We start from the raw sequence: 23,160 nt of genomic DNA, 5'->3' as shown, positions 1-23,160 counted from the left end.
AGGAACTGAGTGTCAAGTTGCTGAGAAATCCTTCCTTTGCTCTGTGTGTCAGCACAGCACGTTGCTGGAGGGTTGTTGCTTGATGTAAATGCTGGGGAAGGCGGGCCAACCCAGCCAAGGTAGCTGCACTCTGGGCAAGAGTGCCAAGAAAGCCAAAGCCACATCCCACCAGCAACTACCCAGAGAGTCCTTCCAAACAGTAGCCTTGGGAATGCCAGTCGACGCCCCAGAACACAAAGCTGTCTTAGCTAGTCTTGTGGGTATTTGCACTGGGAAGGAGGCAGACATAACCACTCCATTAGCTTTCAGGGGGGATTACGACTGCTCACACAAGATAGCCATGTTCCTTGGAAACTGTCACCAACAGCTCCCAAGGACAATTCCCAATTCCCTTACTTGCGGTATTAAGATTATAAGGCCCCATTTATAAATGTTAGTGTTTAATGCTCTGCCATTGCAAACATGCAGTCTCTGAGCTCCCTGGGAAATATAACCCACATACTAGAAAAGATACCTCTGTCTACTAAGGGAGGTTTGGAAGGATACTACTGGTTTCCATGCTGTGCCAATGTCTCCCCAGGGGGGTTGGGCTCCCCTGCTCAGAGACTGAAGCAGCCAGTATTTGTCTTTTAGGATGTTTGATGCTTTTGTTTCATTAAGAAAACATTCAAATGTTAATTGGTGATGTTTCTCATGCCTTGTAACTGTGATGGAAGGAAACCATCTACCAGTTGTCATATTTCGATTAAGCATTCATTCCTACGGAGGTTTGCAATGTTATCTGGACTTGTCACCTCTTCTCTGAGACAGAAACCATGGCCTTCATTGCCCTGACCCCTGCCCACCTGCCCATTGCAGCTCCTCCAGTCAGCCCCCCCCCCCCCTTGAAGCTGCTGGGACCCCAGTGTGGCAGTTTCTAACACCAGGTTTGATCTGGCCTTCTAAAATGTATCTGTCAGCCTGAGATCTCTTCCAAGCTTGTTCTTGGCACCTTCTCATTTACCTGTTTCCACTTAAATACCAATTCTTTCTGATGGTCCTTCCTCATCCCTTCATCCTTTTAGACTATGTAGTGGTCTTAGTTCCTTTTCTATTGCTTTGATAAAAACACCATGACCAAGGCATTTTGCAAAAGAAAGAGCTGATTTGGGCTAATGGTTCCAGAGGGTTGGAATCCATCATGGCAGGGAGTGTGGGATCAGGCAGCAGGAATGGTGACTGGAGCAGAAGCTGAGAGCTTACATCTTGAATCAAAAACACAAAGCAAGACACTAAACTGGGAATGGCAGGTGACTTTGAAACCTCAAAGCCCACCCCTACTGACATACTTCCTCCAACAAGGTCACACTTCCTACACTTTCCAAACACCTTCAACTGGGGCCAAAGTGTTTCAGTGACTAAGACTGTGGGGAACATTTATCACTCAAGCCACCTAGTGGCCCATTTAGAAATGCACCAATCCCATGTGTCTCCCTCTAACACAGAGCCTAGCAGAGGAACTGAATCCTCTGTGGTCACCATCAGGTTCCTAGTACTTCTCTTTCAGATCACACAGAGAGCCTCAAAGAATCCATGAGATGCATGCTTGATTTAGCTCAAGTCACTATGGTTATGATGTGGATGGTGTGGATCTAGGCCAATTAATAGTGAACTCCTTATTAGTTTTTTTTCTTTGACATGATGTCATAATCATGTGCAAGTATTGGTTCATTCCCCTCAGATTGCTTAGTGCTCAGAGATATAAAAGAAAAACCTAAGTAAAGACGAGGCCACAGGCCAGTGGCCTAGTATTTTACATTATAGTAAGGGAGTCTATGACAGTTCAGTGCTATCAGCATTGTGTGTCATCTCAGCCAGGCTGTTGGTATTGCTGGGAAGGTATCTTGTAGATGTGGTTCACCCATTCAGTTTAAGTGAAGCTGATTACCCTCCATTAGGTGGATGAGCCTCATTCACTGAAGACTTTAAGAATGAGAAGGAAGGCTTCCCAGAGAAGAGAGCGTTCTGTCTCAAGACCACACTCATACATCCATACATCCTGGTTCTGTTTCTCTTTAGAACCCTAATTCAGTGACAACCCATGAGTGAGTGTCTGCCAGAGTAAACATAGCTTTCACTGTCAGACCCCGACTCAACAGAAGCCACAGCAACTGATCAAGAAGAACTGTTTAATTGCACCTGAAAGTTGCGCATGCCCCTGTAGACCCAGACAACACGGCCTGGGAGTCGGTGGATGATAGAGCAGAGGCTTCTTTTCCCTTTTGGAAACATCTAGACACCATGCTGAGAACCCAGATGCCGCTAGAACAACTAGATGACGTCCAAACATACTGCATACAGAGCAGACATATAGGCAACCATTCTATCATCATTAAAATCTAACTTTCAGGGTATGTGTGTGTGTGTGTGTGTGTGTGTGTGTGTGTGTGTGTGTGTGTGTTTGTTTGTGTGTGTGTGTGTGTAAATATACACAGGCATATGTACATACACACATTTACATGTAAGGCAAGGAACATCTGTAAAATTTTAACAGATATGTCCTGACAGGTTTGAACTGTACTCTGTGAAAACAAGGGCATCCTGGTGTGGTTATTCCTCGGCCATAATAAGCACTTTCCATATGCTAGGACGTGGTCAAGTACATTGTTGCTTTTTTTAACTTATGTAGTTGGTAAGGTTCCAGTGCTCTACCAGCTTTGACAGTGGAGAAACCACAACACCAAGAGACTCAGGACTTTCCTCAAGGTCATCTATTTATTAGGTGCTGGAATTTAAAAGCAAGGCAATGCATCACCACACTGTACACATGAAGCTCCAAACACCTGCTAAGTCATCCTTTACTCTTTTGCATATTGCTGAATGTCTTACAAACCATGTAGGTGAAGCAAAGTCCACCCGGGAAAAATCAAAATTCATAGTGGGCAATTTACTAGAGAGATTTTATATGGAAAGTTGATTATAATAATACTAGCCTACACAAGCAGCCAGAGGAAGGTGAGCCAGTCCTAGGATTGCCAATGTCACTCCTGGACTACAAAGGCAGGCAGTGCTGCTGTCAGACTGATGAATAGAAGCTGGACGTATAGATCACGGTCCTGGGTGCTGAGAGCTGCTGCAGAAGTGACCTGTGCTTCAGACAGCCTGATCACTTATACTTAGTTTTTAAAGTATATAATAGAGTCCTTCAAATTTTCAAGTTCACCTGGAACTTTAGGACGTGATCCTGGGAACAGGATCTTTGCAGATGTAATGAAAGGATCTCAACATAAAATTATGCTGGATTTCAGATGTACCCTCAACCCAATGACTGGTGTCCTTCTAACATGAGGAGATGATGCAGAGTCACATACAGCGAAAGGGCATATGGAGAGTAGGGGCAGAGGCTGGGAAGGCAGAGTGACAAGACAGGAGCACCAAAGATGCTGGTGTTATCAACATCATGAAAGCACAAGGATTCCTCGACAGTGTTCAGAAGAGCATAGCCCTGCTTACCCCTGGCTTCCAGACTTCCAGCCTCCAGCCCTGAGAGAATATATCTCAGTAATAGTAACCCCATGGTCTGCATAACTCAGACCCAAAGTCCTAGGAACGTACCTCGATTTGATCCCCAATAGACCAAACCTTACTTGAAGCCACTTGGGAAATAACACCCAGGATCTGCCTCCCTGACGCAGGGCTGGAAGAGAAAGCACTAAATCATGTAGAAAGGCAACCTAAACATTACAGAGGATGTTCATGCCAAAAGATCCCATGGATAAATTATGACCATGGGAAGGGAAAGAAAGGGGATCTTGATTCTCCCTTCTTTCCTGCCCCTGCCCCCATGCTTCATGGGTCTAAGAGATGTAGCATCTCCAGGGGCTGCCTAGGTTCAGCAAAGAAGCCAGACCACACCTCCTCTGGGTGAATTGGAGGCTCCATCAGTAGCCTCAGTGGTCAAGTGGTAGCAGCCTTCAAAGTGAGATCAAGAATAGATATTGAAATATTCAGTCGGGTGACTCTGGAAAAAAAAAATGGTCCCTTTAAGGCCAGAGTGGCAGCTGCTGTCTTGTGAAGCAGCCACTACTACCATCTCCCCTCCCTAATAGCAGCAGCCCCAAGTATGAAGGGCCCATTGGATAAGATAACTTGCATGAATAATCAATTGAAAAAACAATTGAAAAAAGGCAAAGCCTCTCCTGGTTGAAGCTTCAGATAAAAAGGAGGATATTTTGAATTTGACAACCAATCTACCTTTAATCCTATCAGGAAATAAACTCAAATCATAATCTGATGTTTGGAATTGCATAGCTTGGGAGGCGAAGTTATTTCCTCTTCTGGCTGTTTTTCCTCTCTAGGCAGTGTGGGTGTGGGGACCAGTGTCTGTGACTCATTCTCATCTGCTGCTGGTGGGCAACTGTTTGCTTTTTCTTAGCTTTGTTTTGCCTCCTTTTTTTCTTTTAAATTGCATACATTATCTTTTTCTAACATGTTTTTAAATAATGTGTTTCACAATTAGGAGCAACTCGCTGAAGAATATTCTGTAATGACTCCCTACACCTTCCTAATAGACCTTTCTAGTTGCACTTGAGCAAGAGGATGAGTCCCTAGGAAAAAGAACTGGGGTTTGTGGCCTTCAGCCTTCTGTATCTATGGCTGAATTCTCCACAGGGGTGATTTTCAGACCTTGGTTAGTAAAATGTCAAGCACTGATTAACACCTCCTTGGGATTTGTACACAAAGACCTTCTAAGTCCCCGAGAGACCATGTGATTAGCTTCACAGAGTAGCTGACCAACACCAGGGTGTATCATTCCCCTGCCTCAAAAGGGACATCTGCAAAGAGAATTCTTCATAACACCAATGTCCATCTTTTGAGTACTTGACTTGTCCCCCACTCTGCAACAAGAGCTTGGCATAGCTCTTTCAAGCCATCTAATATGAGTACCATGTATTCCCAGTTGCAGATGAGAAAACAGATTCAAGGAGTCTAAAATTCTTGGGCAAGAACACACAATTAGTAAATGGCAGATGTGGGGGATTTGACCTAGGTCAATCTGAGTCTAAGGCCTGAGTCCATTCCAAAATCTGTCCTCTGTATACAGATTCATGCCACATGCAAAGAGCTAGAGATGGGTGATGAAAGACTTTGGACTCTGTACTTACCAGCAATATAAGCCATTCATGTTCATGTTCCCACAGGTAAACAGAATATCAGTTAAGAGTTAATAGTGCAGTGATGGAGCCAGACAAACTCAACCGAACCTTTCTCTTACCCTTCAGAAAGCTCTTACCTTAGCAGCATTCACATAGTCACAGCCACCATTATTAGCTCTGGATGACTTACTGGCCCTGGGTCTGAACTTCCTCACCTGTAAAAGTGACCCAAGAAGTGACAAAGGTTAATGATAAAATCAGCATGTGCAAGGTATATACTCCAGGGAGAGACTTAGACCAGGCACTCCATAGCTATCACTAATTTATGACTCAACAAATATTTACTGTGTTAAGTAAAAAGAAAAGTAAAGCATACCTTGCCATAGAGACAGACATGAACAATTTCACGAGAAAAAGAAAATCCCAATGCCCATGTAAATATTGGAATTATAGAAAATAATAGCAGTAAGTGTCATAGGGGCAAAGAAGAATCTTGCAGTGGGGTTGCTCAGAGACAGCATGGGATTTGAGTTGGACCTGCAATGATATTGGAGGTTCAGACTAGTGTGAATCAGGTGTGATTTTCAGAGCAGAGCTAGGCTCAACAGCAAAGCCCTACTGGTGCACAGGAAGATAAAAGAGATTTCTTCATTGCAAATCAACTGTGTTACTAAGTGCCTTCTCTAGTTCATCTGACTTTTTTTGTTTATAAAAGCAAAACATTCTCAATGAAAGAAGCAGTGAATTGGGTGGTGATCTGCTTCTGCTCCTGCACTGCCATGGAGAGGTGACAAATCAATCTGCCTCCTTAGGATAGTAGTGTTCAGAGTAAGAGGTAACAGACTTTCTCAGAATGGCAAGATAATTAATGGTTTTGTGCTTGTGCACCGTATGGATTTGGTTCAACTGCTCATCTTTGTTATAGTACACAATCTTTGTTATAGTACACAAGAGCTATAGAATAAAGAATGGCCAGATATGGCACATAGAACATAATTTCTCAACATTTGTTTTTGATGACTGGAAAGAAGAGAGGAAGTTTGTAGGTAAGAAAAAAGCCTACACAGAGGCCTGAAAAAGATGTCCACCTAGCATCTTTGCAAAGATCTGGATATAGAGTAGGTAGGAACTAGGGTGCTGGCTCAGTGGGTAACTCACTTGACACACAAATGGAAGGACATAAGTTTGAATCCCCAGCACCCACATAAAAGAGCTCAATGTGGGACCAGTGAGATAACTTAATGGACAAAGTTGTTTGCCACCAAGACTAATGACCCAGAATACAGATGATAAAAGGAGAGAACTAACCTCCAAGAGTTGTCTTTGGACCTCCACACAAGTACAGTGGCTTACAACATACATAGTGCTCTTATGATAAAATGGGAGGCAGGCTTATGAATCAGTTGGCATGCCATATGCAACAACGAACAACAGAGAGAGATCAATCATGCTTCAAACAAAACTGGAAGGTGAGAACCTATACCTGAGGTTGTCCTCTGACCTCTACACATAGGCCACAGCACATTGCAAATACACCTGCACTCACACAAAGACATTCATACACACACACACACACACACACACACACACACACACACACACACACACACATTGGGAAATATTTTTTTAAGGTGTGTTACTTTTGTTTATGTTGCATTTGTTTAACTCTGTGAAGCTGTGTTACTTTGCCTGTCTAAACACCTGATGGTCAATAAAGAACGGACAATAGCGAGGCAGGGGAAAGGATAGGCAGAGCTGGCGTCAGACAGAAGATAGAGAAGGAGAAATCTGGGAGGGAGGAAGTAGCCAGAGAAGGAGGAGGACATCAGAGGACAGCCACCCAGCTATACAGCAAGCCACAGAGTAAGAAATAATGAAAGATATGGAGAAAGGTAAAAGCCCAAAGGCAAAAGGTAGATGGGATAATTTAAAGTTAAGAAAAGCTGGCAGGAAACAAGCCAAGCTAAGGCTGGGCATTCATAATTAAGAATAAAGCCTCCATGTGTGACTTATTTGGAAGCTGGGTCGTGGGTCCCCCAAAAGAGCAAAAACAACCAAAAACATTTTGGTGTTCCAATGTAGAGCTAGAGTAAAAGAAAATCTAACAACACACACACACACACACACACACACACACACACACACACACACACACACACATACACACACACACATTGTATACATACATAGCCCAAAAACAGATTTAAGGAAAGAATAGATGGTTCACACCCAGGTATTATTCAAAAAGGATAGGATTCAAATGTTGGTGGCAGTACCAACCACGTACTGACTCTGGGACACCAGCTTCATTGTAGCTCAAGGCCAACACCGACAAGTGCCACTTACTTCCTCAACTCTGTAGAGGAATTGCACCAGATGAGCATGAGTGTGCAGCTGAAGATAATCAGAATCCTCTGGAAGAACCATCAGATGAAAAAGAAACAAAGTAAAATAACACACTATCCACATTTGCTAGGCTCGGAATCTTGAGACTTACCCAAGTCCCCCCTGCCCAGCCAGCACAGACATATGCATCTGGGTCCGGCATTCTGCACTGAAGAGGCAATCAGTCATTTATTGGATGAATAGATTGATTACTTCTAAGCCCACAGGACTGTGCCTGATTTGTCTGCTACTGACAAATGACTCCTTGCTGTTAATCTGGCCTCAGTATCTGGGCCATCCATCCATGCATCCGTTCATTCAGCAAATCCCCCATGTCAGAATCCCACAAAGTCAGAAGAGAAGCATGCAGAGCAAGCCTAGCCTACACTCTCACTAAATCTATAAACTGGCATCCTTTGAGCTTTTTGAGGAATAAGCAGTGACTTTCTCTAGGGTCCTAACTGGCCTAGTCAGCCTTACATGTTGAAAGGCTTCATATTCATACATATTCAAAGCCCAGTCTCCTTTTGAGCCTTGATGGTCCAACCCTTTCCACAGCTGCCTGAGATTATAGGAGGTATAGTACAGTACCACTGTAGGAGACAAAATTAAACTATAGCCCTACATGGATGCTGCTGCAGATGTTGCTACAGACATGTTGGCTGTTACCTTTCTTTTCATGCACTAGGAACTTGGGAGCAGGTGCAACTTTGCTATAAAATTGTTCTTCCAAATCAATGGATTTGTATCATTATGCCAAGTTCAATCTATTAATGTGTGTGTATGTGTGTGTGTGTGTGTGTGTGTGTGTGTGTGCGCGCGCGCGCGCGTGTGCGTGTGCATACATGCAGCATAGAAAAAACAAGCCATTGTGCTCTGGCTCATACTTTAAAAAGAAGAATGTTCGTTCACCTAAAGTCAGTGGGTGGGACTATGGTCAATTCAACAACTTTCAAAGCAGATTATCAAGATGTTCTAAAACATCAGAAAGAGCATGGATCACAACTCCAAGAATTTGTTAGGTCCAACAGATACCTACTTCCCCAACCATCTTCCTGATCTTATATTGTAACAGTCACAGGGCTTTATGCTATTGAGACATGATGCCTTGCTGCTGAGGAGATGAGCTCTTATCTGAGGTAGCTCTGCCACCTACAGCACACAGCCCTGCAAAGCCACTGCGTCAGCATAGCAGACAAGATGGCTTGTCTACATACATGAAAAAGGGGTGGGCCTGCCTTTCCAGCCCTGAACCTCTCCATGTTTAAGAAAGGGCTGTGAGGATTCTTGATTAGCATTCAGAGATACAAGCTCCATTGGGGTGGGTTTCAGTGATGGAAAGATACTGTCACATTAAAGTGGAAGAGAGAGATTTTAAGGATTAGCTTCTGAAAAAAAAAATCTCCCAATATCCAGAGGAGAGGCACTGTAAAAAAAAAAAAAAAAACCTGTGTTCACAGTTCTTATGGTAAGTGTAGCTCTCCCAATCCATACCCTGGTTAATGCTGGTCACCCTTTCTGGTCATCTTTGTCATCCAGCCTGTCATGTAATGAAAAATAGTTTTGTCAAAATGAGGTGATTTCCTGAGACACTTGAACTATGAACCCAGGGTAGATTTCTTAATCTGTTTAAATCATGTCTAAGGGAACAATACATTCTTGGAGGACAGAAGGTTATTCTCATTTTTTTTGTGTGTGTTCCCAACACAAGAGCCTAATTCCTGACAGCCGAGTGTGAAGCTCAATGGATGTGTGTTGATGTCAAGAAATGGAGTGTGGTGTTCACTATCTGTGGTGTGCTTCCTAACAATCATGTCATAGCACTCCCAGCACTGAAAGCTTGTGTGTGAGACACATTACCTCAGATTCTCACAGCACAAGGTGGGTATCTGTTTTGTGAATGAAATGGAAACCCAGAGCTATCCAGCAGTGTGTCAAGGATAGACACCTAACGACAGTCAGATTCCATAGTGAGACTTCCCAGTTTGTCCCACTCCCCTGCATCTTTTATAGTCATTATGATTGCATGTGCAACAAAAAGAAATGAATTAAAGGAAAATAATTTGAAAAGCTTTCCTCTTTTATTTCTTTTTGTTTGAAAACAAAACAAAACAAACAAAAAAAACCCTGTTTTCCAGTCTCTGGGATTTCTTTGAAAGATTTTCTTGCGTAATCATGACTGCAAATGCCTCCGAGTCTGCCTGAATTTGACCTGGCTCTGCTCTGAGGGGTGACTGGCTCTCAGATCTACGAGTAGAGACCATTGCAACATCTTTCCAAGCATGCATTCTGCATATCCTTGGAATTCCAAGAAAGAATTCTTAATAGGAAAATGCACACATGCAGTCCTCACCATGTTGGAACATAGTTAATTGCAAGAGAATTCTGTGACTTTTACTGATTTCTCTTTACTGGCATTTTAGATTTCAAAGGGGACCTAAATTAAGTATGAAGGTCTGCTAGATTGAAGATCTAACAAGAAAATCCAGCTCATATAACTTTGGAGATCTGTAATGTTGGTTACCCAAGAGCCAGGAGGGAGGCTTTGTCATTTCTATGCTAGACACTGAATGTGTGTTGCTCAGGCTTCAAAATCTCCCTTCTTGGGGCTGGAGAGACAGCTCAGCAGTTAAGAGTCCTGGCTGCTTTTTCAAAGGACCCAGGTTCGATTCCCAGCACCCACATGGTAGCTCATAACTATCTGCAACTCCAGTTCCAGGGGATCAGACCCCTTCACACAGACATACATGCAGGCAAAACATCAATGTACATTAAATAAATATGTTTTAAAAAATTATAAAAATCTCCCTTCTTTCAAAGAAACTGGAAGATGTTTACAGAAGACCCTTAAATGGGGTTAGTGAATTTAGCAAATCTGTCATTAACAAGTCAGATCTCTCCGGGTAAAGTTCATCTTGATTCTACTTAGACTTTTGCAGAGGGAACTTTGAAGGGTGAAGGAAGTGAGGAAGGAATGGACAGAAACTGTAAGCAGGGCAGAGCAGTGTGTTCCCTCGGGGAGCCCAGAATCTGTGGGGCAGACGACCTGGAACTCTAGTAGGAAGTTATAGACTTATATGCAATTAAGAGGTTTTACAATGTGTACTCAGGACCACACATCCCGACTCTGCGAGGAGAAGAGATTGAGCATCAAAGTCTGTGTTCTCAGTAGTCAGACCATGTGGTTCTGATGGAAGCATTCCTTAGACTGCTTTTTGGGCCTGGAACTGTCTTGTGGTCTTTCTAAGAATTACTCTTTAGATGTACCTGTTCCTTGGAGCCAAAGTGGGACACGGAGATAAAAAGCAAAGTGTCAGCATTCCAAGAATCTGTGACCTAGTGGGAAGGAGACTTGGAAGCAGAGGGCTGTGAAGGCAGCATAATCCTGTGAAGCAAAAAGTGCTGGATGCAATGGGAGAGTCAGAGAAACACTGCAGCTTACATAGGGAGATGGGGGGGGCAGGTAACAAATACCTTCTCTACATCTTTAAGGGTGGGGCAGGTGTTAGCCAGAAGTCGGAGATAAGAAAACTCATGGAACAGAAAGCCTTTTAATGGGGAGATGCTGAAGGTGAGGGCTGATGTAAGGCGAGAGGTGGTAAGGAAAGCAAACAGAAGCCGAGGGCTGCACATATGCCTTTCCTAAGGCAACCATGACTTGCACAGGGGCAGGCATATGCTGATATTTGCATCACTGTAGCCTCCAATTGTGATGGATAGTTCATTCCAAGTCACAGGCTTTGTCCTAGTAGGTGGAGTGTTCTTAGGGCCGGGCTGTTCTGACATGCCTACAATCAAAGGAATCTGAAAAAGTCTACGGTCATCCGAACTGATTTTGTCTTTTTGTTTCATTCAATCTTTGTCATCAGATGTTTTGGAACAAAATAAAGCTGAAAAGCTAAATAAAGGAGGTGACAGGGTGACTAAATGTTGAGTCAAGGTAAATTCTCCTACATAAAGCGGCTACAAACATGTCTCTCACACGATCTTCCTGGGTAAAATAGAAATAAAAATGAGCACATGAATAAAATCACATACAGTTTTCGTTATCTGCCCTTATGAGAATAGGCATCAAGAAGCATCACCTTGTTCTGCAAAGTTCAAAAGATGCATTTCCCACCAGATAACCTGTATTAACCAGCATTGGAATGCCCAGAGTGAGGTTATACAAACAAGAAGAGCAGCCAGAAGCCAAAGCTGAAGTCAGAGCAGTGCACTCCATGGAAGAGACTTTTCCTTTTACCCAGGGAGAGGCCTCTGAATTCATTACAGAGTTGTCTGTGTCCAACCCCAAGTCTGTACAGGAGTGTGTGTGTGTGTGTGTGTGTGTGTGTGTGTGTGTGTGTGTGTGTGTGTGTGTGTAAATCACATTCAGCTGTAATACCATGTTATAAATGATACTACGTTAAATGGGTATAATCAAGTGTGAGTAATATTTCTTTCCCTTCAAATGTACATAGAGAAAATCAAAACCAGGGGAAAAAAGAAAAAAGAACCCTTAAGCTGTCTAATGGATTCCAGCTGTTGGAATTATTATTGCAATTAATATGATTAAGTGACAGAACATGGGTAATTCTGAATTCCTTGCAGTTGTGTGTAATACTGGAGCCAATGCAGGAACTGATGTCGAGACACAAAACCTACAACCTCAGTCCCAGAGACTGCCTGAAGACCTGCCTGTTTCAGAAGTGGCAGCGGATGGTGGCACCGCCAGGTATGCTCTCGTTCCTCACTGTCTTTGTAAATATGCTCTCAGAGGGTCTGGGGATGAAAGGCTACCAGAAGGAAGAAGATGATGATGAGACATTCGTCAGGAAGGGTTGGTTGCCAAGAGTATCCCAACCATGATTTGGGGTATAAGTATGTAAAACTCTCTAAAGATACATTCATTATGTGTATATGGATGTGTCAGCATGGTACTGCGTCGGATATATCTTAATACAGAACAAAGAGATAACAAGGAAATGAATAATCCCTACCACACATCACCATGGATCACATTTCCCCAGTAAATAGTTGTCCCATTCAAGCCCCAATTATCTTTCACTATTTGAATATGCCTTTCTTGAAGAAGCCTAGTCTCCCTCATTTTCTTGTTACACCATACTGAAACATTCTTTCTAAGAATCTTGAAGTTAATAGACAGCGTTTATTAAAGACCAGAGTCCAAACCATGGGGTGTTCCTATACACCCGAGAAGCCCCAATCTCACCAAGGCTGAGGCAACCAAGAATATCAAGGTGTAAGAGAGACAGGTCGCTATGAGACATGGATACAGTAGGGTGAGTGTTGCACACAGCTTTGACAGCCACTGGCTGCAGTTAATACTTTGCTGACATCTTGCATCTTCTGAGGTACCTAGGGGTCCTTGCTTCCTTTGTTACAAAGAGAAAAAGTAGGCTAGCTCCCAACTTTTCTACTGGTAAAAATATTTCATATTCAATTATGAAAGTAGTACCTGTAGCTTGCTCCTACAGTACTATTAGTGAATTACAGATATATAATTAGGCTGAACAATTAAATAAAAATCATGTCATAGCTACGTGCAGAAGAAAAGGGTTACACCAATTTTGTGCTAGAAATAAATCAACCATTTTCTTTTATTATTATTTTTAGATTACTCAAAAATGGGGACATTTTAAATAGCTCTCTTTTCAATGTGTAAAAAGGGCACCATTGGGCGGACAGCATGCTTAGGGTTGCCTCATATTCTTGCCCTGGAGTCCATCCCTCTTCCCCTTTCCCTCTTACAGCAGAACCCACAAGGCAACCAACCACCAAACGGAGAAAAAGAAAAAACTCCACGAGCAGCACTTCCAACAGCAGCGCCGGGAATACCACCAACAGTGCCGGCAGCAAGAAGAAGACCCCAGCCGCGAGCCTGAGCCTGTCCAGTCAGGTACCTGTAAGTCTCACTTTGCTTTTAGGCCTAGAGCCTTGCCTTTTCTCTTCACCCAACTCAGGGGGCTGGGATTCCTCTCTGCATCTGAGAAAAAGAAAAAAAAAAAGAAAGAAAGAAGGGTTCTGGGTAGTTTGGTGGTGGGGGAAAGAGCACGACAGGGACAGGGTGGGACAGGTCAAGAGGTACGAATCCTGCCATGGTAACATCCCCTGCAAACGAGGAATTAGGAGGGAATATTAAGAGTCCGTGCTGTGATGGGACCTGAATTAAAAAGCCATCAGAGTCACTGACAGGAGATATGGCACTCAAGGTTTAATTAAAGCATCACTTAGCAGCATGACTTGTGGCGTATTAAGGCCTCTCAGCTGCAACTTTGGAGACCCAATATGCCCCTGGAAACTGGTCCCCTGAGCTCGGGCCCCATACTGTAATTTGCCTGGGTCATCCCAGCATGGGCCTCCCTCATATTTAAGAGCCAGGCAATTAGCTTGCAGCCACTAGACGTGTAGCTCAGTAAACTTTTGTGTGGCACATCACCAGCTCAGGTAGAGCCAGCCCCTCGTTTGATCTCACCTCCTTTGACCCCTGACCTCTTTCCTTCATTTCTGGAGGGGGCGGGGTTGGATGAAACCTTGAAACTGAGCATTGAAGGTAGTGTCAGAAGAGAGTAGACTTCAAGGCTTTCTTCATCGCTGGTTGACTCTTCTCAAACTGACATGGCCTTTCCTGACCCCAAATTCTCATTGCAGTATTAGACTGTCACTTTCAAAGACTCCCACTCTTACAAACACCTGCTGCCACCACTTGCCAGGGTTCCTTGTGGGTTCTCTACCCATGCTCATGACTGTCACCAGGCGTTTGACTCTGTTGAATCCTGACCCTTCCTTGACACTGTGACTCTGGAGGTATGCCTCCCCCATGTTGTAGCTTCCTTACTCTTTCCACTCACTCTCTATCTGTTGTCCTCGCCAGCCTCTTTCTGATCCTGCTTCATCTCTTTCCATAAGAGTAGACTTTTGTCCGGAAATTCCCCACTTGCAAATGTGCCTCTCTAATCTGACCCTCACCCACTTCTGATTGGTCAGTTCTCTTTAGACAAACCCAGTGCTCAAGGATCACCTGAGTCTCTGGAATTCTTCCTGTCTTCCACAAACCGGAGCATGGTTTGCATGTTCACTGCGTTAGAGAGAAGGGGTTAGTAGAAACAACAGCCACCAGACAAAGAGGGATCATTTGAATTATTATCATCAAGTAATACAATGAGTTCCTTTATTTTCTGAATAGACCTTTGCAGTCACCATATCTGATGGTCAGAGGGAAAAAGTCAGCAGAGAAAATCCATGCTTTCGTATTAAGGCACCAAAGAGCTGTACCTGCTCCTTGTTACACCAGAATGTGACTGGAGAATAGAGAAAACACCCCCATCTAAATAAATGGACTGAAAATGTCCACATACGTAGCCCACGTATTCCTCTAGTCCTGGGTTTAGAAACTAACATCCATTAGGTTCCTCTAGCAAACAAAGAAAATGGACTTCAGAGAATTCTGGAACCATGGTGTTGCTACTGAAAGTATGGATACTGAAGGAATTTAGCTCAGCTCAACAAGCATTCTCTAAGATCCTACTATATGCGATACTATGCAGGGTACTAACAACCCTGAGATTAAAAAGCATTTGAAAACAAAGCCAAGGAAGCCTGGTCATAAAGGAGCTCATTACTTAACTTGGGCTTGACCAAGAAGTTCCCTCTTTCACGACAGCACACAGAGCACCATGCTGAGAAGGATTCTGGCAGGTAGTGTTTGGTAGGCCATCCATTAGTGATGTCTGCCATGAGTGTAAAAGTGGAGAGTAAAAGCGTACCTTATGTATTTTGTCATACCTGGTCTGGGTGGAATCATTTCAACTTTAACAAGTCCGTAAGTTTTTCTATTCCACAATCCTCCTATCCTCTAAGCCAAGAACTGCATTTAGGTAGAGGATCTCTACATTTGGGAGTTTCCATGAGTGTGAATTTTGTGTGAGCGAGGCACCACTAAATAGAAAGATGAATATCAGTAGTGTCCCTGAACCATGCATTTTAAGGTGTTTTCACTAAATGGAACTTGCAGATGACTGAGAGAAGCAAGGAAGAGAACCAAGTTTTGAAAATGTGCAGACCCTTAAGTGTCTTCAAGTTCAATGCCTTTTAAACAAGAGTGACCACATCTTTTTAACCGCTTGCTATTGAATCAACATCATCTTATTGTTTGAATAGAAATGATCTGCAGGCATCAGCTGCCTGGTCCAAAGACCACAACTCTAGCCTGCAGCGATTCTGCAGCAACAGTGTATGTGTGCGAGTGTGTGTGTGGCCAGGGCTAGGCTTTAATCCTTGGATTCTGCTTCTCACTTCATGAGCAGGGGCTAGGAGCCATCCCGAACTGCAGCCTCAACCCTGGGAGGGATGGAGACCTGTGTCATTCAACAGCAGTGACCCCTTCTGGCCAATTTAAGGAGAAGCATTGAGGGGCCCTGAAAGGAGTCACTTCCAGTCCTCCTCAGAGGTTGGTGGTCCTTGCACGGGGGATTAGTGAGAAGTTGTGAAATGGGCAAAAGCTGGTGGCACCTCCACGCTCCCAGCTCAGGAGCAGAGGTCAGCCTCATGGGGAACCAAGGGTATGTGGGCTACTCTCAGATGGATTCCTGTGCCCCCAGTGGGTCACAAAGGCTGGAGATGGGTAGGAAATTCACTCTCACTACTGAAGTGGGATTTTCAGGACATGGGGGTGGGGATTTGCATTTCACATTCACCCTAGCTAGCAGCAGCCTGGAATGTATAACGTTTCTCCACTTACTTTGTGTAACAAGTAGAGACAGCCGGAGCAGAGCATCACTGTACTTTCGTAAAGGTATGGAAGGAACCAAATAGAAACGTTCATATAACTCTATAAGTGGCCCCAAGCATTATGTGCATATGAAGCTTAAAGTTCTTTTTATAGGTAGCCACCTGTCAGTCAACTAAGTCACACACACACACACACACACACACACACACACACAGACCAGTTATGCTTCTAATTAAGAATACTTTTAGAATAGCCAATAAAGCCAATGTAGCAACTCCCCGAAACTCAGAGATTTATAAACACCTATGCCTGGGCATCTTTTCCAGCTATTTCTAGTGTGTGTGGGTGAAGTGGGGCTCTCCCCATATTACAAGCCTATGCTGGAGCCCCACTGGAGTGACTCAAACCACTACATGCCTATTGTTTTTTCTTGCATGAATGTCGTTTTCTGATGCAGAGAACACATCTGCAGTGCGGGGGACTTTCCTTCTGAAGTCACACTTAAGTCGGCCACTCCTCCCATTTCCCCTCTGCTTTTCCAAGCACCTGTCACTTCTTCATACTCTTTCAGCTTCTCTCCATGGCCTTGGAATCACAGTACTAACCCAGACCCACGCAGTTGGTTCTATGGCCCTGTCCTGCTCGTGACACGCAATGCATGTTCCCTCCATCCTTCTAAGTGTGTTCATTAATCTTCATGCTATGCTCTGCCAGTCTTTCCCTCCCTATTCTTTCAATCTCCCTTTTGTTCTTCATCATAAGTACAGCCTCCTAATTGCCTGTACCTAAGTGACACTTTTGTATCCTCAAACTCCTGTGAGTGAAATGGTAGCCTCTCAGCTAACTGAATAATTTTCACAAGTCTGTGTGGTGTCTGCATTCCATCTAAAACCACGTGGTCCCTCTTCCCAGTCAGAAAGACAGTGTCTATTTTGCATCTCATCTTAAGAGTCCTCATGAGTCTCCTTACATGTCAGTGTCATTACTGGCTCTCCATTGCCTAGTCAACACTTTCTTGGAAGCACCCAGTTCAGTATCTCGCCAGTACCTTTAGCAGCACCTTTATTGCTGAGTTAACCAAGCTCACATTTTATGTATTTATTCCACCTGAGTCATTTCTCCTTAACTACCAGTTCACAAGAGTGACTAGTCAGAAAACACAATGTGGGACCTGTTTATCATCTCATCCAAATGAAGAAAGGGGCAGAGAAGGAATAAACAAAACAGGGGTTTCCATCCCAGAGTAGAAAATTAAAGTGCAAATTAAGGAGTTTGTGCAATGGACAGCTTCATAGTTCTAGATGGTATCAGAAAATGTTGCTCCCTTCTCCAGAGGCTAGGCAAAGTTCCCCAGGGTTAAAAAAAAAAAAAAATGCCCAGTGGTGAAACATTTTACTGAACTAACTTCCCCGTGAAAAGCTGCACACCAGCACTACAAGACAGCTAGCCTAGCGAGACTTTTGGCTGCTTCTTAGAGGCTGAGGGCAACTCACCCTCCTCAAGCCCTGAACCTTTAAGTAAATGCTGCTCAGATCCTCCCCCAGAAGAATCTACCTGACAAACAGCCTGTCCCACACCTGGGCCATCACCCCCTTTGAACAAAGAAGCTGGCGCTGTATCTTGTGTGTATCCCTACCCCTACCCTGGGCCCCGGCTTTTCCAGCTGTGGCTTCTACAGGAGCTCCCAGCTACAGTAGGTGGCTTTCTTGTTTGCATGGAAGGACAATTTGTACTTAAAGGAGTGATTACTCGGATTCTTCTTGCACACCCCCATCCCTGATGACTACCAGCTCCATTGGTGTAATTATAATTAGCTTGCTCTTCATCTTTCTTTTATGGTACCAGCTGGACAGACTGGTTCTCTTTAGTGCCCAGATTGGTAGCAGGGTTGCCTGTGTGGAGATAGGTGACAGGCACCATGAAATAACAGATGGTAAATTCAGGGCTTGTTGGCAATCAGCAGGTTTTTGCTAATGACTTAATTAGCTATGCAAATTGTCAAATCAGTGTGAACATTGTTTTTATCGAAAACTTTACCTAAATTAATTACCATAATTAAGTAGCAGAATGTCAAGGATATTGGCTGCATAAAAGGACCTGGCAGAGTAGAGAAGAGAGGGATTCTGTCTTCAATTAAAATGTATATCATCCTGGGGACAGAGTAAATACCATTTGGAAAGAGTTGTGTGGGTATTTCAGAAAGGTACCTCACCTGCCCATGTTTCCCAGCTCTCTACAAGTTGACAGGGCCACTCACAAGCCCTCAGTGAAGGTGGCAATTTTTAGAAGTATTGTCAAGAAAGTTCTATTGCCCTCTCAAAAGTACCCCGGGTCAGCAAGTTCAAAGCGTGGATTTTTTTAATTTTGAAAAATCCATTTTTTTATTTCTGCAGATTGCTAGCATTGCTCGTTCTCCGGTGTCAGGCTGCGCACTAAGGACATAAACTCGCGTGGTTGTTACACATCAGGAGGCGATGTTTATTTCCTGTAGAAATCCAATATGCGTCTCGGCCCCCCGACATTGAGACTTGACCCGGTTGTACAGCGCACACAAGTGTGTCTGTCCTAGGTCCCCCGAGCTCCTCCCACTGTTGTTTTAAGCTGAGCTTCTCTCCCCTAAGGTTTCCCTGTAATAATGTCAGCTGCTGTTCACAGGATGTGATGGTGGTAGGAGAGCCAACTCTGATGGGAGGTGAGTTTGGGGACGAGGACGAAAGGCTAATCACTAGATTAGAAAACACGCAATATGATGCGGCCAACGGCATGGACGACGAGGAAGACTTCAACAATTCACCTGCCCTGGGGAACAACAGCCCGTGGAACAGTAAACCTCCCGCCACGCAAGAGACCAAATCAGAAAACCCCCCACCCCAGGCTTCCCAATAAGATGGGCCACCGGCACCTGATTCCACTGCCCATAGGCCCAGTGGGGTAGAATTCCAGTTGCAAATCTCTACTATCAGGAGAGGAAAGAGGTGAAATTTAAAACACACAAACAAAACGTTTCCATGCAAACATCTGTTTCTAAACATAATGACCTGATTTACTTTCTTGCAATTTTTTTCCCTTTTTTTAATTGAGAGGATCGTTTCAAATGAGCCTGCGTGGCCTCTCCTTGGAGGCCTTCGCAAGAACTACAGACACTGTCCCTGGCGGTAATTAGAAGCAGCAGAGGCTAACGCATCTCCTGGCACGGTCTCGCCTCCCTCTTTGTGTTGAACTTCCTGTCCATGCACCCAATGAAGGCCATGCTGTCCGAACGTGCTCAGGATCACAGTAACATGCCGACCCCCAACTACAGATGACTTTTTAATATTGTAAAATATTTTCTGCTTTTTGACTTGCATTTGAGAGTTTCTTGTTTCAGTAAAAAAAGAAAAGAAAAAAATCTGTTTTGGAAAAGTAATTTAAATGTACCTTTTCCCCCTCTTCACCTTCCATTGGTTTTCCATGTGGCAAGAGTCCAAGAAGACACAGCTAGGTGACTTTCTGGCAAGCTGATCCTAATTGGTTCTTGAGTCTGAGTTGTCTCAGTTTAGGCCAAGTACTGAAACAAGGAATCGTCAAAGATATATGGGTAGATTTTATTATGTAAACAAAGACAAATGGACCCTGGGAAATGTATGCATTTGTAAACTTGCTGTGGGTCCAAATATTTTCAAGCCATGTAATCCATTAATTTTGTGGAAAGCTTAATAAATCTGAAACTTTTTGTATTCCTTCTTTTTTTTTTTAATTGTATCTGAGTTGACTGAGTTTTGGTGTTTGTTTGTTTGTTTTTTTCATGCTATATTTCCTGTATAAAATTTTGTAAATCTTTCACCTGGTTCTTTCATGGGGACTTTTCTTTTGGGGCAAGTTCAGTGTATTTATGTGAAACTTTATAAGAGAACTAATTTTCCATTTGCATATTAATATGTTCCCCTATACATGTAAAGACACAGTGGCTTCGTGTGTCATAAAACAGCTGTATTTTATGTATGCTTTACTGGTAAGTGTGCCAATAATAAACTGTTAATGACCAAAGTAACTGAATCTGGCTGTTGGTGTGAGTACCTGTGAATCCATCTGCTCACAATTATGAGAAGTGTCAAGACTGGATTTAGTATCCAGACACCAAGGTATTACGATACTCGTGTGAAAGCAGGCTCAACACCCACCAACTTCTCTGAGATGGAGTACACTTACAGGCAGCAAGTCACATAAAATGGATTGGTTACCCACAGATGGGCAGCCAGAAAAAATGAGAGGCAAAGTCAGATCAGCTGATCAACCTAGGCTCAGGAATGCTGCCCAGGGCAGGCCGAGTATTGAGTGTCCATGCCACTGACATAGCCTGGAAAGCTCACCCCTGCTCCCCTTCTATGCCCTGGGTCCCTGGAAACACTGGGCCAAAGTGCAGAAGGGTATCTTTGTCTGTTTTGTGTTGCCAAAACAGAATACACAGCATAGATGATTTATAAAGAGAAGACATTTTCTCATCAACCCTGAGGCGTTGACGTCTGACACCAAGGTGCCGTGGCTTGGCAAGAGCCTTCCTGTGTCTCCCCAAGGCAGACGGTGAAAGAGTAAGGGAGGGAGAAGAAGGAGAAGGTGGAACTCTCTTCATGAGAAGCCCGCTCCCAGGATGGCTAGGCCACTCCTGTGGTAATATCATATATCATTCATGGGAGCCAAACTAATAACGTTGTCACTTACTTTTAACATCGTATTTTCATTCTTTACATTTTTATCCTATTTACCCCCAACTCCTCCCAGGTCCACTCCCTCAACTTGCCACCCCCTCCCAATTCCATATCCTCTTTTTTCACTTTAATAACCCAGTAAGTTCAGTTGGTGCTGTTTACATATTTCTCAATGTGGGTTCATCCTCTGAAGTAAGGTCCAGGCACCAGGGGCCACACCCTTAAAAAAAAAAAAAAAAACTAACTCTCCCTCTCTGAGAAGCTATTGGCTGTCAGTAGCCCCTGAGGGGTGAGGCTACTGTGAATCTGCCTGCTTCCTGCTAGGATGCTGATTGGCTTAATCTTGTGCACACAGACATAGTTGCTGAGTTCATGAGTGCCCTTGACCTTGTCACATCTTAAGGGCCCCACCTCTCAACACACTACATTACTGATTAAGCTTCTAACATGTGGAGTTTGGGAGACGCATTGAAACTGCAGCGAAGGGTACCTTTTTGCGGGGGCAGTAGGCTAGGACAGAGCATGGAGCCTCTAGTCTCTCTCTGTCTGGCTCAGGATGCTGTGTTTCTAACATCTTCTATAGTTACTCTTCCGATCTACAGGTGAGAAGTAGGATAAGCACAGGCTAGTATATACCCAGTGCTGAAGACATATACAGGCTAGCCTGTAGCCTCAGCAACTTTTTGAAGTTTGGTTCTTTTGCAAAAGGAACCTGTACATTATGGTTTTTGCAGTTGATGTATCATGTCCTCTCTACTGAACTCCATTCTGAAGACAATCTGGGAAAGTGGAGATTGATTCATGCTTGTCACCAAATAGAGAGGCAGTGGGTCCCCCTACTGAGGGTTTCTTCTAGAGAACTTGCCAACATCACTGGCACAGCTCTCAATTACTCCATACAATAAGCATGAGCATTAATAGTCCCACTTTTAAAGTCAGTGTCTCTTAACTACTTTTATTGTCTTCATATACTGAGTATAGAAAATTCACTTGAGTACCTTTTATGTTTAAAGAAATTCCTCACATTTTTCCCACTTTACGGCAATAAGGAGAGGAGCACTGTTACCATTTGTTGAGTGTGTTTGATACACTTATGCTAGACAGTTTCAGCTCCTCATCTCAGCACAGTGTAGACCTCAAAAAAGAATCTAAAAGAAAGTATGTGTCTTAAGCTAGGGTTCCCAGAAGCAGCGTCTGAGACTGGAATTTGAGGAGATGGGATTTATGAGAGTGATTTCATTTGAAGACCAACCACTCAGGAAATGGGAAATGCAGGCTAAGTAAGGAAGTGCAGCCAGCAAAAGCTGTGAACCTCTGAAGTCTATAATCATGGGCTGTTCCACAAGAGGAGAATCTGAGCACAGGTGACTCCTCTTGGGCTAGACGTCAATGTTTGTACACCTGTATCAATCCATCACCAGCTGAGGACCATGCGCAAGGTGAGTGAGGGTGCCAGGACCTTCAAGGCAAGATAGCTTCCACCAGTTGAGGGCAAAATCTGTGGGGAAGGAGCTAATTGGATGGCAGGAGTCAGAGCATCTTGAGTTTTGTAAAGGACATCTGGGCAGACACGGTCTTTTAAGTGAACTGGTCCTGTTGGTATGCAGCATAGATGACAGTTGAAATTTGAGTCTACATGCTCCTCTGCCATAAGATTTGAGTGTTTTCTAGAATTCCACATTGCTTTTCAATAAGGAAACTGTAAGTACAACAGCAAAAGAACCAAAAAAAAAAAAAAAAAAAAAGGATCCAGAAACAACTGCTTTATTGACTCGCCATTGGTGAGCTGTTGAAAGAAAGACCTCTAATTTCTTCTCAGCCCTGCCATTTTAGGTTTTCATTCATCAGTTCTAGAAAATCATTCATATGTGTAGTCATTATATAGTCTTTGCTGATGATGTCTCAGAAAAATTGATTCTCAAGTATCTATTGTTGCATCAAAAGTCCATCGAAGACTCAGTGGGTGACTCAAGAGAATAATTTATTATAATACTTTACCCCTTAGAGAAGAGGGCTCTACAAAATTTGTACTTAAGAGTGGTAGGTGCCTACTGAAGTCAAAGCCATCACAGGTTTGGCTAGCCTGGGCATCTACAATGGAGTACTCCATGGTGGGACCAGGTAGGAGATCAACCAGAGTTGTTAACTTTGTATACCATCTCCATGGAACAAGGAGACATACAGAGTGGGATAAATCAATTTACTCCAGCGGGGCTGAGAGAAC

General features: G+C 43.6%; 1 protein-coding gene across 12 annotated transcripts in view; it reads left to right on the top strand.

The window, feature by feature from the left end:
- Ldb2 (LIM domain binding 2) overlaps positions 1-20,286 on the top strand; it is a 351,760-nt gene extending 331,474 nt beyond the window's left edge. Inside the window, exons 6-9 of one of the 12 annotated variants that reach the window (XM_052734875.1) lie at positions 12,111-12,234; positions 13,274-13,425; positions 15,827-15,969; positions 18,907-19,018. In XM_052734875.1, coding sequence (XP_052590835.1) covers positions 12,111-12,234; positions 13,274-13,425; positions 15,827-15,931 — 381 coding nt within the window. In that variant the 3' untranslated portion in view covers positions 15,932-15,969; positions 18,907-19,018. Of the gene's footprint in view, positions 1-12,110; positions 12,235-13,273; positions 13,426-15,826; positions 15,970-18,644 lie in introns of all 12 variants that reach the window. The other 11 variants (XM_052734876.1, XM_052734877.1, XM_052734873.1 and 8 more) reach the window with 11 other exon arrangements.
- Positions 20,287-23,160: the final 2,874 nt, after the last annotated feature.

Source organism: Peromyscus californicus, unplaced genomic scaffold, assembly GCF_007827085.1.
Source record: "Peromyscus californicus insignis strain IS unplaced genomic scaffold, ASM782708v3 Scaffold_13__1_contigs__length_99412109, whole genome shotgun sequence".
NCBI classification, from domain to species: Eukaryota; Metazoa; Chordata; class Mammalia; order Rodentia; family Cricetidae; genus Peromyscus; species Peromyscus californicus.
The sequence above is the reverse complement of the archived record's forward strand: the minus strand, read 5'-3'. Positions and strand labels throughout refer to the sequence as shown.